The 16,970-nt window shown below is 48.4% G+C and overlaps 1 protein-coding gene across 3 annotated transcripts in view; it reads left to right on the forward strand.

Moving 5' to 3' along the window:
* Positions 1-256: 256 nt before the first annotated feature.
* The window catches only part of TRIO (trio Rho guanine nucleotide exchange factor), a 355,586-nt gene continuing 338,872 nt past the window's right edge, over positions 257-16,970 (forward strand). For 2 of the 3 annotated variants that reach the window (XR_013554624.2, XM_060634370.3), the window contains exon 1: positions 257-926. Coding sequence is in view for 2 of the 3 variants with exons in the window: in XM_060634370.3 (XP_060490353.1) it covers positions 770-926 (157 nt within the window). In the remaining variant the exon portion in view is untranslated. The remainder of the gene's footprint in view (positions 927-16,970) is intronic. The other variant, XM_060634366.3, reaches the window with a different exon arrangement.

Here is a 16,970-nt window from a genome sequence, read left to right on the forward strand (position 1 = left end):
CCGCGAGCGACGTCTGTAACACCCAGCTCAAGCGCTCGGAGGACCGTGCCGGCCGCAGGAAAGGTCCGCCCCCGCTGGTGGGAGCGTTCCTGCTCCTTCCAAAGGCTGGAGCTACCCGGGCGGAGGACTAGAAGCGCCGCTGAGCATTCACGCAGCCGCCCGCCGGCTCTCCGGGCGTCCGGCCGCCGGGCGCGGCCCCGCCCCTCCCGCCAGGCCCCGCCCACCCGCCGAGCCCACGCTCGGGTCCCTGACGATGTTCGCCGGAAATTCCCGAAGCCCCTCTTTTTTTTTCCTTCCTCTCCTTTCCCTGCTCTCCCTTTTCCTTTCACCCGGGTTCCCTCAGCCGTGATTTTCCCCCTCCCCCTCCTTCCTTCCCCATTTGAAATCAAGATGGAGGCTCGCGGTTGCCGCCGGCGCCCGTGATCCCGGAGCTCCTGCCGGCCACGGGCCCCCGCCCTTGCGACTGCGTGTCCCGCGCGGCGCGCGCTGCTGCCCGCGCTCCGGCCGGCGGCGCCGCCGAGGCCGTGGCTCCGCGTCCCCGCCCCGCGGCCGGCTCGCGGCTACCGGGCGGAGTCCTCGTCTATGTGGGCGCGCTCCCTTGGCGGAGCCGCCGCCGCCGCCGCCCGCTGCCGCCCCAGGGCTCTGCGTCCGCGCGCCGGGCGCGGGCAGCTGGGCGCTCGGCGCCTCCAGGCCCGGCGCGGAGCGGGCGGCACGCGGCGCTAGGGGCGCGGGGCCCGAGCCGGGCGCGGCCGCGGGCGCCGCCGCAGCCATGAGCGGCAGCAGCGGCGGCGCCGCCGCCCCCGCCGCGTCCTCCGGCCCCGCCGCCACGGCCAGCGCGGCGGGCTCGGGCTGCGGGGGCGGCGCGGGAGAGGGGGCCGAGGAGGCTGCCAAGGACCTGGCCGACATCGCGGCCTTCTTCCGATCCGGTGAGTGCAACTGCGGCGCTGCCCGCGCGCTCGGCCAAGCCCGCCGCGGAGGCGCGGTCCGCGAGTCCCGGCGCGCCCGGTGCTCGCCCGTTCGTAGGGCCCGGCGCGCTCTGGCCCGGGCTGCTGCACCCCCACGCCCGGTCTCCCGGACCTCCACCGGCGTGTCCCACTGCCCGCACCGCCCCGCGGGCCGCGGCTCGGCCCGGACGCCGCCGACTGGCCCTTCCCTGCGCCCGTCCCTCGTTCCGGGGTAAAATCTTCCCGTCCCCCGCCCCCGGTGGCCACCGCTCCACGGGTTGGGGCGCCGGCTCTTTGTCTCTTTTGCGGGAGGGCCGAGGAGTCGGCGGCGGGGACGGTGAGGGCGGAGGCCCCTGCCCCGGAGGCCGAGCGGACGGGGGTGGCGGGGCCGGACCCGGGAGAGCGGCTCTCATCTGGGCCGGTCTCTGTGGCCGATTTGTACCTGGCCCCTCCTCGACCCCATTAGCAGCCCGGTTTCTTTGCTCGGTCCTCCAGCCTGTCACCTCCCTGGCCGCTGCCTAGGCTTCTGTGAAACGGGGAAGCCATGGCACCCGCTGCCCAGGGAGGGGGGAGGTGGCCGAGCTGAAGCGCGGCGGGCCGGGAGGCGGGTGAGCCATTGTCTCCGGGGGCGGCCCGGGTGGGACATCTGGGAGCGCGGCGGCCCTGGGGGAGCCAGGCGCGCGGAGCACTGCCTGGGTGGCTTGGAGGTGGAGGCAGTGCCAGGTGGCCGGGTGTCTCTCCAGCGAGGAGGGGGTGCCCGTGGGAGAGGTGAGCTTGGCTGCAGTCCCGCGGGGAGGAGGTCTGGGGGGCGTGACAGGGCGTCCCCGGGACCCCCGCGGCGGCGCCTCCAGCCTGGGCCCAGATCCCGCGTGAGTCGGGACCGCGCCCCCGCGCCCCTCGTCCGCCCCCCCCTACCCCGCCCCAGTCCGGTCTGCTCGCGCGTCCGGGCGGCAGCGGAGGAGCGGGCGGCGGCGGCGATGGCCTCCGGGGCCCGAAGCCCGGAGCGCACGCTGATCGGGCGGGCGCGGGGCCGGGAGGATGCAGACTCCGCGCTGGAGAACAGAGAAGGGCGGGCCAGGTCTGCGGCCGGGCCCGGCGGGCGGAGGGCGTGTGCTGGGTGCTGGTGAGGACGGCGGGGCTGGGACGTCTGGGGAGCGGCCTATGATGGGGCGCGCGCTGGTGGCCGGCGGTTCACGTTTCTTCCAGGCCTCTTTCAAATTCGGTATTCGGGGTCACCAGAAGCAGTTTGCAGCGGGAGGGCGATGGTCGGAGGTAGAAGTTAGTGCCAGTAGATGCCTGGTGTAGCACGGTCTTTCCCTCGTTTTCTTGATCTTTGCCAAGCGGGGTTATTTTTGAGTCGTTTTAACAGATTGGATGTGGCTGGGACTGACATACACCGACTCTACAGTGTCAGCTTGGGGTTAATATACTTCCTAGTGCTCTCTCTCTCTCCGCGTGAGGTCCTTGCAGAAAGCAAAGGTTTAGGAAAACATGAACTCCTTCAAATGAAAGCTCCCCCCCCCTTTTGGGGGGGGGGTACAACTAGCTAGCCGGATTGAGCAGCCTCCTTTTACCTCCTAACAGCAGAACTGGGACGTCTTCTCTTCATGCCCTGAAGCTAAAGTCTAGCCTGTCTTTTCTCTGTTTCTACCACCTGTCACGGAATAATAGATTCTGTGCGGAATTCAGCCTCTCTCTGTTAGAAAGGCTCCTGTGCCCTGGAGATGGAATTTTTGGTGCTTGTGAGACCAGACTTTCTTACATCTTTATTATGCACAGTAGAGAAATTACTTCTTTTGCTAAGAAGAGCCCAAAAGACATTAGGGTGGACTGAATGCCCACAGAAAACTTGCTCCCTGTCAGTGTAGCTCTTCCCAGGATTTATCTGGGGAGGTAAGTCTGCTGGTGGCCATGCCTACACCTGTGCTTGCTTCCGTGCCCGGACTCTTGTCCATGTTCAGTTTCGGGCAAAATCAGGCAATGCTTTCACTGGTTTGTTCCTTTCTTCCAGCCTCCAAAATGATTTGACAAACCATCCTTTTAGTTGTTTGATCTGGAATCAGGAGGCAGAGCAGATTTTAAGTAGCAGCAGTTGCACTGTCCCATCCCAGGGGAAGTCTGGAACATCTTTTTAAAGTGCTTTTCCCTCCTTTGGGCAGCTCTGAATCCCTGACCTAGATCTTGGCTGCAGCATCTAGGACAGTGATGTCTAGCGGAGGGTAGAGAGGGACCATTCAGTTGAATTTGTGGGGGGTGGGGTGGGAGGTTTGGACCTGTCAGGACAGATGAAGCAGGACTGTGGGTAGGGACCTCACCTGGTAGAGTGGCTCAGACGGGGGTGGGTGGGGGGCTCCTTGTCTGCTTTGATTGAATATGGATGACTGAATGGAGAGGCCAAGTCCATCAGTAAAATCTGACATTCTTTTCTAAGATGGAGAAACACAGGAAAAAGGTTCTCATTGACTGCGGTGGACAGATTAGGGTGTGAACATTTTTCCAAAAAGAGCCTGGTAGTTAAAATTGCCAAGGTGTCCTAGACAAAGCATTTCTGTTGGTTGCCTTTCATTTCTCAGCCCTGGAACTGTTTGCTTGGCTACCTTATTCTCTTTCCTTTGTATCCTTTCTCTGTCCTGCATTAAATTTTAACTTTGTAGTCATGTATTGAAAACTAGTACCCATGGTTGGATGCAAGGAGAAAGACTTCAGCTTAATAGGACTTTTTAGACAATTAGAGCAGTTCGGGAATAAAATCAGCTGCCGTGTGATTTCTCTGTTACTGGAAGTGCTCAGCAGGGGCACCACCACCTGCCAAGCTTCAGAGTTGGGTGCTGCGGTTAGGACTCTTGCACTTGGTGGGGGGAGATGGCTCAGAGGTGCTGGGGTTAGGGCGCTTGCACTTGGGGGGGGGGGTGGCTCAGGGGCTGCTTCCCACTAGGATTCTGTGGTTCCCTCTGAGCCCTCAGCACCTGATGGTTATTCTCCACTTTTCCATGGAGAGCTCATGGCTTCAGAGCAGTGATTGCCCTTTCCCCCTGCTTTGTGTCACCCAGCGTCCACCTCAATCAAGGTCTTACCTCATATGTTGCCATTTCATTCCCCACTCAGGTCCTTGGCACAGAGACTTCCCATCCATTTTGACAATCCCGACTCTCCTTTTTTTATAAACCTGGCACCAGCAGGCAGGTCAATTAGTGTTAAATTGGATTGAGCGGAAATATGTGGCGATGCTGTGTTAGAGGGCAGCTGAGGTTTTCCACAGGTGTTAGTGAATTTCAAACTTCTCTCCTTCACACAGACCTCAGTTCTAGGAAAGATGAAGCAGATTTCAAAAGGAAAAAAAAGGGGGGTGGGGCGGTTGGATCACAGATGTGAGCTAGTCCAGTTTCTTTATTTTACAGAAAGGGAATCAGGCTTCTAGGGAGGTCAAGTGACTTGCTCAGAGTGTAATTCTAGTAAGGGTGGGGTCAGGGCCAGAAAGTGCGCCCCCGACTCTGGTACACTCTTTCTTGGAGGCCTCTCATGGCCAGGACTTTGCTTACATTAGTTCTCAAGCCCCCTGGGACCAATCACTTTTATTGCCAATCTATTTTGGGGCTGTATTCTTGTGGCAATAAATCATTCTTTCAGAGCTCTCTATTTAACCTTGCAAGAGTGTGTGTGTGTGGGGGGGGGGGGTACTTACATAAATGCATTATTTTTAACCTGCCTGGCATGTTTTAGGTTGGCATTAGATGAATGTGCAGAGAATAAAGGTTGTGGTTATTCTGAAGCATCGCAGCCCATCGTGTTGGGTTTCTTTCATTAGATCTTATTCTGAACTCCTGGCTGCAGCCCTTCTTTCCAACAGAACATATGAAGAAAATTGAGTCTGTTACTTAGTGACAGAGCAGTATGCATATCTTTCTGTGTTTCGATATGATGATTTCCTCATGGAGCGTTCAGGGATGCTTTTCTTCATATTTATGCTGCTAACACCACATAAGTGGAGGCCTCAAGCTGGCCACACTACATCTGTGTATATTTAGAAGTCTGGCAGCTTTGGTCTCTGTGAGCACTAATAATAATTATTGTATTACGAATTCAGTCCTTGTTACCTTCAATATTTTGAAAAAAGGAGTCAAAGAAAATGTTATTTGAGAATGTCAGTTTCTCCTTTTTTGGTGGCATTCAGGTTCAGTTTTAGAGGAAAGCAAAGAGATAGCTAAAAATAATCCCATAAGTGACTTTCAAGAAATCAAAGCACAGTAAAACAATCATTGAAAGAAACTTCTCATTGAGACCTTGTAAATTGACTTATTGATGCAGGATATTGTATTTTTCCCTTTGCGGGTTAGCCATCCAAGATTCAAATGAAGCCATTTTAACGATTTAAATGATTAAGCAAGATATAAATGACACAAGTGGTTCTGTTCAAAGTGAAGCCTGTGATTTAACTATGTTCCTCAAATGTGTATTAAAAATAAGTGATTAGGGGTGCCTGGGTGGTTCATTCGGTTAAGCATCCGACTTCGGCTCAGGTCATGATCTCAGGGTTTGTGAGTTCGAGCCCTGTGTCGGGCTCTGTGCTGACAGCTCAGAGCCTGGAACCTGCTTCGGATTCTGTGTCTCCCTCTCTCTCTGCCCCTCCCCCATTCATGCTCTATCTCTCTCTGTCTCAAAAATAAATAAACGTTAAAAAAAAAAAGTGATTAGGATGGTCTTTCTAGACCTTTGAAATGTTATGATAAATTTGGGATTTGTTTCTAACTGAAAGTGCAAGGTGTGTTTGAAGCTGTCATAATGTAAGTCAGCTGTATCCGGTATTTATTTTAAGTTTATTTACTTGATTCCTGTACTGAGAAAATAAAATTTTATCTGACATCCTTGGCGGAATTCCAGAGAAAAGTCAAATTCTTAATCAATAGCCACACTTTACTGCCTCGTAAAAATCACTTCTGTTGATAGGGATGAATTGTGTTTTACTATAAAAAGCAGTCTTAACAACCCCCTTCATTCCTCCTCAATTTTATAATGAATTGGTTTTTATTTCCTTAAGTGCATTGTCTTGACAAACGTCAGTAGTGCCACTGGTGGGAACAGCAGCTACTCCGTGGACAGAGAAGAAGTGGGTTGGAGGGAGATTCGCGGTGCATTTTGGTGGAAGGTGGTGGCTTGCTTTGATGTCCGTCTCATCCCTTCCTCTCCCAAGTGTTCATCTGAGTGGACTTGGGTGAGCTGCCAGCAGTGACTGTGTTATTTGTCTTGTGGATGGAGAGTGCCATCTTTTATAACTTCTCCTTGCTTCTCAGCCCCATTGAAGCTGATGGCAGGCAGGGATCTGGATGGGCCCACGGTTGGAGAGAGGGGCAGGCGGGATTAGATAGCGGGACAGAGTTCTCTGTCTCGTCCTACTCTAGATTCTGTGGATGAGCTGTTTAGCAGAGCGGTGGGCAAGGAAATGAGCATGTATGGGGAGTCTGCTCGGTGACCTTGGCACTTAGGAATCCTGGCTGATGTACTACTCACTGGAGCCACCTGGGAGTTCCTGTCACAGCACCTCTTAACTGAGGGGAAAGGACCAAGAAGGAGAAAAGGAGGGAGGGACTGGGAACAGGGCCCTGCAAAGCATTGGTTTGCTGCTGCTGCTTTCCCCTCCTCCGCCTTCCTCTCCCCACCGTCTCTGGGCCTCCTGTGGCCACAGTGGAGGTCTTGCCTCTTGGGACCTTTGCCTCTTCACTCACCACAGTGCCCAGCCCCTGCGAGACCCTGATTTCACTCCATCTCTGCCAGTTTATAAAGAGGAAAAGGAGATATCTGGCTAGAATTTCCAGTGTCGTCTCCCAACCTTTTGACATTATTAAGCCTTCCTTGCAGACATTCTTGTTCGTGGGCACACATCTCTGCTGTGTAATGGTCAGCAAGCGCACAAGTACTCATTTTCACTTCTTCCTCATGGATGGGGACACGTATTGTGCTTACTGAATAGTTTTGGTCTTAATTTCCTCCTTTTTGTTCCTCTCCATGTGAGGAAGCCCCTGGAAACCCAAATTACTAACCACCTGCTCTCTGGGAAAGGTTATATGTCCAGGGCAGAAGGGCAGGTGTGTGCAGACTTTTCCAAGCATGTGGCAGATTGTTAAGCTGGGGAAAGGGTGTAGCTTCTGTTTTGTTTTGTTTTGTTTTTTTTCCTGTGACTCTGTAATATTTGGTCGAATGCCAGATGTGCTGTGGAAATAAAGAACTTCATTTTGGTGATAAATATACTTGACTTTTAGATTACTGACTGTTTTAATTAGCCACATGTCTACTCTTGTCTGGTTGGTGAGGAATGTGGAGAAATCTGCAGAGCAAATCTTGTATTTTGGAAGCATTACTCTATTTGGGCTTTGTCATAAATTAGTACCTTTTAGCGGTTACACTGACAGAGAAAGCGTAATGAAGACGTTGTCGAAGTAAAGAATAGATTCTAGGTCTAGGGTACTTTGGGTTAGTGGTGTTCATGTGAGTTAATCAGGCTGATTTTCTTACAGTCTGTGGTCCTGTTAGGGACAGTGATGAATTGCACTTGGCTTTTCTTTAGGAGGGGTTTCTGCAGAGTCCTGGCAGTTCTGCGAACCCTCTGCTCTTTCTCTGCAGTTCCAGAAGAGAAGTACGTGGTCTGCTGCTGTTACCGTCCTGCTGCTGGAAGGGTTGGGGGCCCTTTGCAGTCTTATGTTGCCATTAGCATTCAAACATTGTAGGTGTGAACAGATCAACTGTGGTGCACCCCACTCAGTTAATGCTGCGTAAAGGAAGGCAGTCTCATGTTGAATGATTCCACTTCTGTGACATTCTCAAACAGACAGGACAGTGAGAGAACAGATTGGTTGATTGCCAGGCGTTAGGGTTTGGAAGGTCATGACTACAGAGGGTCAGCATGAGGGGCATTTTGGGGGATGATGGAACTGTTTTGTATCTTTGCTGTGTTGCTGATTATATGTGTTAAAATACATAGACCTGCACCCCCCGCCCCCCATTAGTTTTGTTGTATGTTAATTTAAAACATTAAAAAAAAAGGCTGATAACAAACTGGGAGTAAACATTTCATTACAAATCAAAGAATTCTATACCTGTAAGAAAAAAAGGGCTTCCTCAAGTCAGTAAGACAATCCATAAGGAAAACAGGCAAACCGATAATTCAGAGAAGTACCACAAATAAATGCCAGCTCCACTAGTAATCAAGGAAATGTAAATAGTTTTAAAACAATGAGATATCAACAAAACCCAAATCCAATTAAGTTATTTCTCTAGTTAAGCTAGAGCAAAACCCAGTTAATTCCAAAAGATTTCCTATTGATTTGAAAGATAACAGTAGTCCCCCAGACTGCCTTGACCAGTGGGACCAAACTTGTGTAATTACTAGGGAAACTTCAAAGGTAGTTATGAGGAAATAAATATCCTTTTCTTGGGTTCTGCAAGAAGCGTTAACTTGGGGAATCCATATGGCATGTAAGTCAAGTCTGCTGACTTAATCCCTATCTTTAGATATGAACAGTCACCATTTTTCCTGCTTCAAATTTACCCACTCCGGTGAGTTTTTGTCGCTGTCCAGATAGAAGAGTAGTAAATGTGCGATGGTCTGTACTGTCTCAGTATTCCTGGTGTTACAGAAGGAATTTCTAGGGATAAGTTTCATTTGGGGCAGAGGGTGTTATTCCCACATTTGTTTCTGTGTGAGGCCATTAGCCCTCTGTTCTTGGGCCTTCTCAGGTAGAACTGACTTTGCTGCAGTATTGATGATTGATGAATGCATTTATAAAGCGTTAGTCCCCGCATTTAAGATTCATAACCACAAAATAAAGCTATTCTTGAACTTGGGAAAAACACAATTCAAATTTGAAAGTATAATCCTTGAATAATTTTAGATAGGGTTTCTTGGTATCTTCTTTTTTTTCGTGTCTATGTATGTATGTATAGATCTTGGAAAACACCTCACTTTGGGATTCTGTGGAATGGTGGTCTCAAAGCAAGAAGGAACGTAGGAATATATCAGACACTGATATTTGAAATCTATTTTTTTTAAATGTTTATTTTTGAGAGAGAGAGAGAGCGAGCTTGGGCAGGGGAGGGTGAGAGAGAGAGATAGGGACAGCAGATCTGAAGCAGGCTCTGTGCTGACAGCAGGGAGCCTGATGCAGAGCCCCATTTGGGGCTCAAACCCGCAAAGTGAACTGTGAGGTCATGACCTGACCCAATGTCTGCTGCTCAACCGACTGAGCCCCCCGGGACGTCCCTGAAATCTATTTTAAAAGAACCCATGTCCCCTAGTATATGCGAAGTCACGTGTATGAATGACATGTGTGCTCTAGGGCAAAGTGTTTTAATTTTAATTTGCAAATTATGCATGTGAAATGCTTGTAAGAAGTTGTTTTCCATTGTTTATTCCTTGTACTTCCTAGTCTGACATTGATCCACCTTTCAAGGATTCCTTCTTTACTGCCAGCTGTTGTGGAACATCACCTCTGCAACCCTATGGGAGGGCACTCCTGGCTTATTCAGATTCTGAAAGTTTTACGTTTTCTTCCTTGCATTTACTTAGTCCTTGTTCTGCATGACAGATATGCTAGGATCTACAGGGGAAAAAATGTGCATATATATGTGTGTGTAAATGTATATATATATATATATATATATATATATATATATATATATAAGTTTTTGGATAATTTTATTAGTTTGGTAAAGGCCCCAAAGTCTAATTCTTCTGTTATTTGTTCTGAAGTTACATACAGATACTGGGAAACAATACTTTGACCGGAATGTTATTATAAATATTTCTAATTAGTCTCATGTAATGAAGTCTGTGCAGTTTAAATTACTTAATATTTTGGCATCCAAATAACTGGAATAAATTCCTCATTAGCCTGATACTAAACAAATAGATGTTTCTTGTTTGAAACTATGAGAAGTTATCTCCAGCCCTCAACGCCCTTTTCAGTACCGCAGTGATGACAGCTGGCATGCCAGGGACGACCACTGACTGAAAGACCAGATCGCACAGAGGCACGATGTATTTCACACATGACTTTTAGCGTTATTTCACCTCCATCTCAGTGCTGTTGCACTTGTCCTCATATGTCTTGGGTTCAGGAGCCTTGAGAACTGATACTAATTTGATGGTTTCCAGGCCATACGTTTTTTTTTTTTTCGTGTGGCAGTTGAGTTCACTTGTCCCCTGATGGGTTGGTTGCCTCTGCTCTCACAGGGGAGGGGCTTTGTGACAGAGTCCTTGATTTCAGCATTTTGTTAGCTGGTCTGTGTATGTGTTTCTTTCTCAATATTTAACTGTAGTTCCCGAGAACAAACTTCGCAGGGTTCATTGCCAGGCATTTCTCTCCTTCCTCATGGCATTGTGTGAAGTCCCGTCTCACCGAAGGGACCAGCCTGTAGGTCCCTTCTCCTGAACCTGTCTCCTGAACCAAACTGCTGCAAACCTTTGACTGTAAACCTGACGCAGGCTTGAGGTGAGATCACTGTAAATTTCCTCTGACAACTTCCTTGGGGATCTGGGGCCGTATTTTGGGAAACGAGGAAGATGGCAGACTGGAACGGCCGCTGCCTCTCCCGTGCTGCCCTTGCTCTTGCTGGAATCTAAATCTCCAGCAGCAGCTGCCAGAGTCGTGTGGGAGGCCAGGACCTCCAGTCATAGGGGGTCAGATAGAACCTTTGGAATTATGCTTCAGAGGAGAGTAGAATAAGTGCGTCCACAAAGCAATAACTTTCTTGGAAGCTCACAGGATGATATTTAAAATACGATCTTTATTTTTTCCCCCAAATACTGTTAATGCCGATGCTGTCCTTTAAGAAAACCTGGTGAAGTCGTGGTGTTAACTATTTTCTCTACCGCCATCTGAGTTTCTTTTTTTTTTAAGTTTATTTATTTATTTATTTTGCGAGACAACGAGCAGGAGGGAGGGAGGGAGGATGAGCGGGGAAGGGCCCCAAGTCACATCCCCCCTGCCAGCAGGTGCTGGCTTCTGGGTCAGTGTGAACACCTCAGCCTCTGGTGAGGTGGAATGAATGACCCCAGTTTGCTCTGCTGGTGAGGGCCTGGGCTGGAATTGACGCCCAGGGCTGCCAGACCACAAAGCCCTCCGTGACGGAGGGAGTGGAGAGGGCCCTCACTCTGTACAGCTTCCCATAGGATCCTGTGTTGTAATTTTCAGATCTTTAAAATTGAATACGTATATTCTTGTGTGTTGAGGATCGAAGCTATAATTTACAAGTCACACATCAAGCAGAGTTGAGTGAAAGATTCCAGGATATAGCAGGCGTTTTTGTTTTCAGGTTGGTCTGGGCCCTGTAATTTAGCTTCTGTGCCGGTCCTCTTCTCACCTAATTAAAACCGATGTTCCTTTTTACATAAATAATCCTAGCAACCTAGCTCTTCATTTGAGGCATGTTGACCGCGTGAGTTTTGCTCTGCCGGCTCTCCCCTGTCTCGGGATCCTTGGGAGGGATCCTGGTGGTGGGGGAGAAAGGCTGGTCCTCTGGCTCCCTGGCTGTGTGGACTTGCCCCCAAGGGCTGGGTGGGAGGCCTCCCCTGTGGTGGCTGTCGGGTCGAGGTTGGCGGGGTTGGCGGGGTTGGCGGGGTTGGCGGGGTTGGCAGAGGGAAGTGTGAGAAGGGCGGGGAGCGGCCGGCAGCTTGCTGTGTCTGACACATTATAAGGATTACTGGGTCTTCCTTTCTGAGGACGGGGGACTGGGGCGGGGCCATGCTCAGCTGCTCTTCTGGGGACAATTTTATAAGGTGGGTGTGGTGACTCCTGGTTCTCTCCGTGTAGCTATTTTGTTGCAGCCTCTCATTTTTTTTTTTTTTTTTTTTTTTTTTTTTTTTTTTTTTGCTGTTATTCGTGGAAACGTGCGTGTGGATGATGATGGGGTCCTGGGGAACAGGATTGTTTTCCACCGTCCTTTCAGCGTGGTGTGTTGTAGATTTCTCCACCTGTGGGGTGCATTTTTGTCTGTGACACTTCACCTGTCCCCGTCCCTACTGTGGCCTGGTCCTCTGGGATGCTGGTCAGGTTCATGCCTGCAGGGACTCCCGGCGGCCTTTCCACACTGGAACCACGTTCTGTCTCTGTGTGGGTCTCAGCAACTGCACGGCTCCCTTAGAGTTTTCGTATTTCAGTCAGGGGATGATGGAAACGCTGCTGTTGTGAGTGTAGACATTACATAACCTGGAGATGTATTGTGCTCTGGAAATCCACATTTTTGTTTCCTCCTGGTTTGCTCAAAGACTTTCCAAGGGTTTCAGGTTTTTCCGTTTTTATTTAATTCTTGTTTTTAAAAAATTTCTGGAACTAAAAGAATAGGACTAGCCTGCTGTTTAATGTGAGATTATGGGTTACTTTTGACATGGTCGTTATGGTTTGTCTTTGATTTTTAACCCAACGAAAGGAGGTACCAAGCTCGAATCCATATCAACTCAGTTGAAGTGAGATTTCACTGTGTTACTTTTGGCTTAGTTGGTTCATGTCTTCATTGCTGATTACGTGTAAAGTTTGTGGGGTTTATTTTTGGGGGTGGGGGCAGGTAGGTCTGTTTTGAGAAGCCAGAACTCATGTTCAAAGAGAAATAACTCAGATTCAGATTCCCTATCTGTTTCTATTTCACCACACATGCGTGTGCACGATCTTCCCCTGCCCCTCTGTGTGTGTGTGTGTGTGTGTGTGTGTGTGTGTGTGTGTTTATATGTATATAAAATTTGCATGGGATTTTGTTTCTGAACCATTTGAGAGTAAGTTTCAGAGTTGATGATGCCTTTACTTCTACATGGTGGCTTGCTGTGTATTTTCTAAGAGGAGTGACATTCATTCACATGATGATCCATATCAGGACATTAATTTGATACAATGTTACTACCTAAATGTACTGACCTTAGTAAAATGTAACCAGCTGTTCCAGAAATGTCCTTTTTGGCAATTAAAAGTATTTGTGGTCCAGCATTCCATCCAGGACCACATACTACATTGAGTTGTTGTGTCTCCTAGGTTTTCTTTAATTTGGAACATTCCTCCAGTCTCTCTTGTTACCCCTGTATTTCGAAGATTCCAGTCAGTTCTTTGGGTGACCGTTCCTGAGTGTGGGTGGTAGGATTCCTTGTGACTAGATCCAGGTTGTGCTTTTGTGGCAGAAGGTCCCAGAGCGCCCTGTCAGGGATGCAGCTGTCAGCAGCCCCACGTGGGGCATTGGTTCAGGTGGTGACTACCGGGTTTCTCCACTGTAGTGTTTCCTTACAGTTAATGTTTTGTTGCGAGATGATTTGAGACTATGTCAAATCCTGCTCCTTTCCTGACTTTCATTTGCTGGTTGTAGCATCTGTAGATGATTTTTGCTGGAATCAGTGATTACTCGGATGGTTGTGAAATGGTGATTTTTCGAACTTCATTATTCCTTGTGTTTCCCTGACTTTCTACGATAAGGAAGAGCTTTTCCTTCTGCCCTATTTATTTATTTATGTAAATATGTCCTCCTGGGGTCCTATTGTATTCAATAGGTTATAATCCTTTGCTATCATTTTTTCGTTTGATGCTCAAATTTTCCAAGATTTGGCCAGTGGGAGTCCTTTCAGACTGGCTCCTTTATCTTTTGTGACTTGTCACTATCATTTTCTGAGCTCTTTGCTATTTTCTGACACAATAAGATGTTCCAGGCTTGTGTTGTACTTTTCTTACTGCAGCCGTGTAATCAGCCGCTTCTTCAAGACACCCTGGTTCATTTTAGTAGAGAAATGGTATTTAGAAACACAGTCTGGGCCTAAGTGTGTTCATTGGTACAGGGGTGTCATTATTGCGTCTAGAACCAGTCAATGGCCAGGGCTAGGAAGCGTTTGTGTATGTATACACATGCATATATGTGTACACATGCGTATATAATGTCACAGATGCACACATGTCACTATCTCTTTCTGCATCTGTCTGTCTAAAGTAACCATGAGTGGGGGCGCCTGGGTGGCTCAGTTAGTTCTCAACTCTTGATTTCGGCTCAGGTCATGATCTCATGGTTCATGCGTTCAAGTCTTGCATGGGGGCTGGCGCGGACAGCAAGGAGCCTGCTTGGGATTCTCTGTCTCTTTCTATCTGCCCCTCCCCATGCACGCTCTGTCTCCAAAATAAAATAAGTAAACATTTTTAAAAAATTAGAAAAAATAGAATAACAACCATGAGTTTATACTCACGCCTTCAATTCCAGTCCAGAGCCACAGGGTGCATTTAATCTTCCCTTTCCCAAATTTGCAATTCCCTTCTTGAACACTGAAGGCTCCCCTTAACCCTCATGATCTTTACTGACTCGCTCAATCCAAGAATAGGCGGAAAGTAGTTTCAAATTCTAGCCGACACCACTGCGATAAGCGAACCTACATCTTCAAGTTTAAACTGTTCAAATCGGCAGTTAGTGGTCAGCTTTTCAGCTCAGGGCTTTGTCAGTTAATCATCCAAAGAAAACAGATGAAGTCATGCGCTGGAACTCCCCAGAGGCATGTTTAAGAAAAGAGCTGCCAGACTCCATCAACAGCTCACTTTCTGGTGATGTTGAAGCACAAAATTGAAAAATAAGGAGTTGCCAAATAAGAAAGGGAGATTAATTTCTGGTAAGTACAGTTTATGAAGATGACACCTGTTATGGGAAAGACAGTTTATCATCTTCCTCTCGGTACTAATTGCCCAAATGGAGGAAGAAGAGAAAGGAAAGCGTTGAGATGCAGAGTGGGTGGTGAGAGGGCCACGGGCCCTCGATGGGTGGGGTCCTTTCTCAGGAATCCACAGTCCCCTGATTGGGGAAGGAGCGGAGTTCCTATGTTGGAGGAAGTCATGAGTCAGGACTTGGGAGACTGTTGCTTGCTGCCCTTCATTGAGTTAAGTGTTTCTTCTCGGAAACCACCTGCATGAATTTAATGTGGCAGCAACGTGGTTTCTGCTTCAGTGCGGGGTTTCCGGAAGTGCGGGAAGTGCGTTTGCGTGTACTCAGTTCTAGAAATTGTGGAACGGCGGGTGCAGATCTTATGTTACAGGCAAAGTATTTGCTGTTTGGTGTTTTCCAACATTAAAAGATGACAGAACATAGGGCCTTGATTTGGGGAGATAGTCTTGATTTCCTGCATTGTGTTCTGTATTTCCTATAAATGTCCTCATGCGTATTTGATCTTGTTCTGGAAAATTTGGCCTCTGTACTTGTAGAAGTTCTACAACTAGACATTTTAGCAAGAAAGAAGAATCATAATTTGCTTACTAATATTTTATGCTTTTTTTTTTTTTTAATAGGCTTCATGCCCAGTGTTGGGCCTGAACTCACAACCCTGAGATCAGATGTTGAGTGCTCCATCAACTGAGCCAGCCAGACACCCAGGAAAGGCTTTTGATATTTAGAAAATTTGGAGAATAAAAGGTCATGCCTAGGGAGAGTGGGAATGACTGCTAATGGGTCAGGCAATCTGGAGAAAGTCTTGGGGTGATAAAGATGTTCTGAAATTAGGTAGTGGCTATGGTTGCACAACACTGAATGTACTAAAAACCACTGAATGGTGTACTTTATTTTTTATTTTAACGTTTTATTTATTTTTGAGAGAGCACGGGCGAGGGAGGAGCAGAGAGAGAGAGACCGAGGATCCAAAGTGGGCTCTGAGCTGACAGCAGAGAGCCCGATGCAGGGTTGAAACTCACAAACTGTGAGATCATGGCCTGAGCCAAAGTCCATGCTTAACTGACTGAGCCACTCAGGTGCTGTGAATGGTATACTTTATTTGTTAAAAAAATTTTTTTTAATGTTTATTTATTCTTAGAGAGCAAGCGAGCACGAACAGGGGAGGGGCAGAGAGAGGGAGACACAGAATCTGAAGCAGGCTCCAGGCTCTGAGCTGTCAGCACAGAGCCTGACACGGGGCTTGAACTCATGAACGGTGAGGTCCTGCTCTGAGCTGAAGTCGGTCGCTTAACCGACTGAGCCACCTAGGTGCCCCATGAATGGTATACTTTAACGGTGAATTTTGTAGTATGTAAGTTATGTATTAACAGAAGAAGAAAAAAGGTCATGGCTAAATTGGTAACACATTTCATATTCTCAAACAGCTTCATTTATTGAGTGCTTACTGTGCACCATCCATTTAATTTTCCTAGTCCCCTGCAAGGTACATAGTGAAGTGACATCCATTTGATACCTGAGGAAGGGAGCTCGGAGAGGTTTTTTTAACTTGCCGCAGATCAGGTAGCTCCTAGGGACAGACGTGAGGATGCCAAGTGCATAGTGACCTTCTTTCAAAAGTGGGTATCTGGGTGAACTCAGGGTCAGCCTGCTGATGGTTTCCCCTGCTCTGCTGTGCACATCACACCGAGGCCTTTGACACCATTAGGGAGCTTCCTACTTCCTGTTTTTTTGGTGTCAGGGAGGGAAAGCAATGAAATGACTCCTTTGAAAGAGAGTAGTATTATGGGTAAGATCTGATGGAGTTCAGTTATGATTTGATGGTATATTTGGTGATTTCTTAGAAAACTTTGGATTAACTCTCGGTGAAAGCTTTAGAGGGTTTCAGTCAAAGAGGACAGGACACCTTTGCTTGGGTGGGTGTTGTGGGATAGTGGAAGGCACACCTGAAATAGTTCAAGCTGGTGGTACTTTAGTCTTTAATAAACACTCTGGGGAGGTTGCAGGGAGAGACAATGTCTTTGCAGTAGGACTTGCAGGCAGGGTGCTCTTGCTAGTGTGAGTTCTGTATTCGTGAACACTGGCATCCGTTCTGCTCACTCGCATACACGACTGAGACGTGGAGTACGTGTTAGACTCTAAGACAGAAACTATGAATTTGCATAAAATCGCATATGCTCTGCTGTAATTTTCATTGTGCCTGTTTTAGAATCGAGATGACACTTCATGCAGAGTATTTTAGCTTCCACTCAGGAGACTTCTCAGAAAGGAAAAGTTTGTGGGGCTTTGAAATTACTTTAGGGGATGGTCCCTGAAAGAAACAAACCATGAAGACTTTTTTTTTTTTTTTTTTAAAGAGGGCTCATT

Source organism: Panthera onca, chromosome A1 (genome assembly GCF_046562875.1).
Source record: "Panthera onca isolate mPanOnc1 chromosome A1, mPanOnc1 haplotype 2, whole genome shotgun sequence".
Taxonomy (NCBI): Eukaryota; Metazoa; Chordata; class Mammalia; order Carnivora; family Felidae; genus Panthera; species Panthera onca.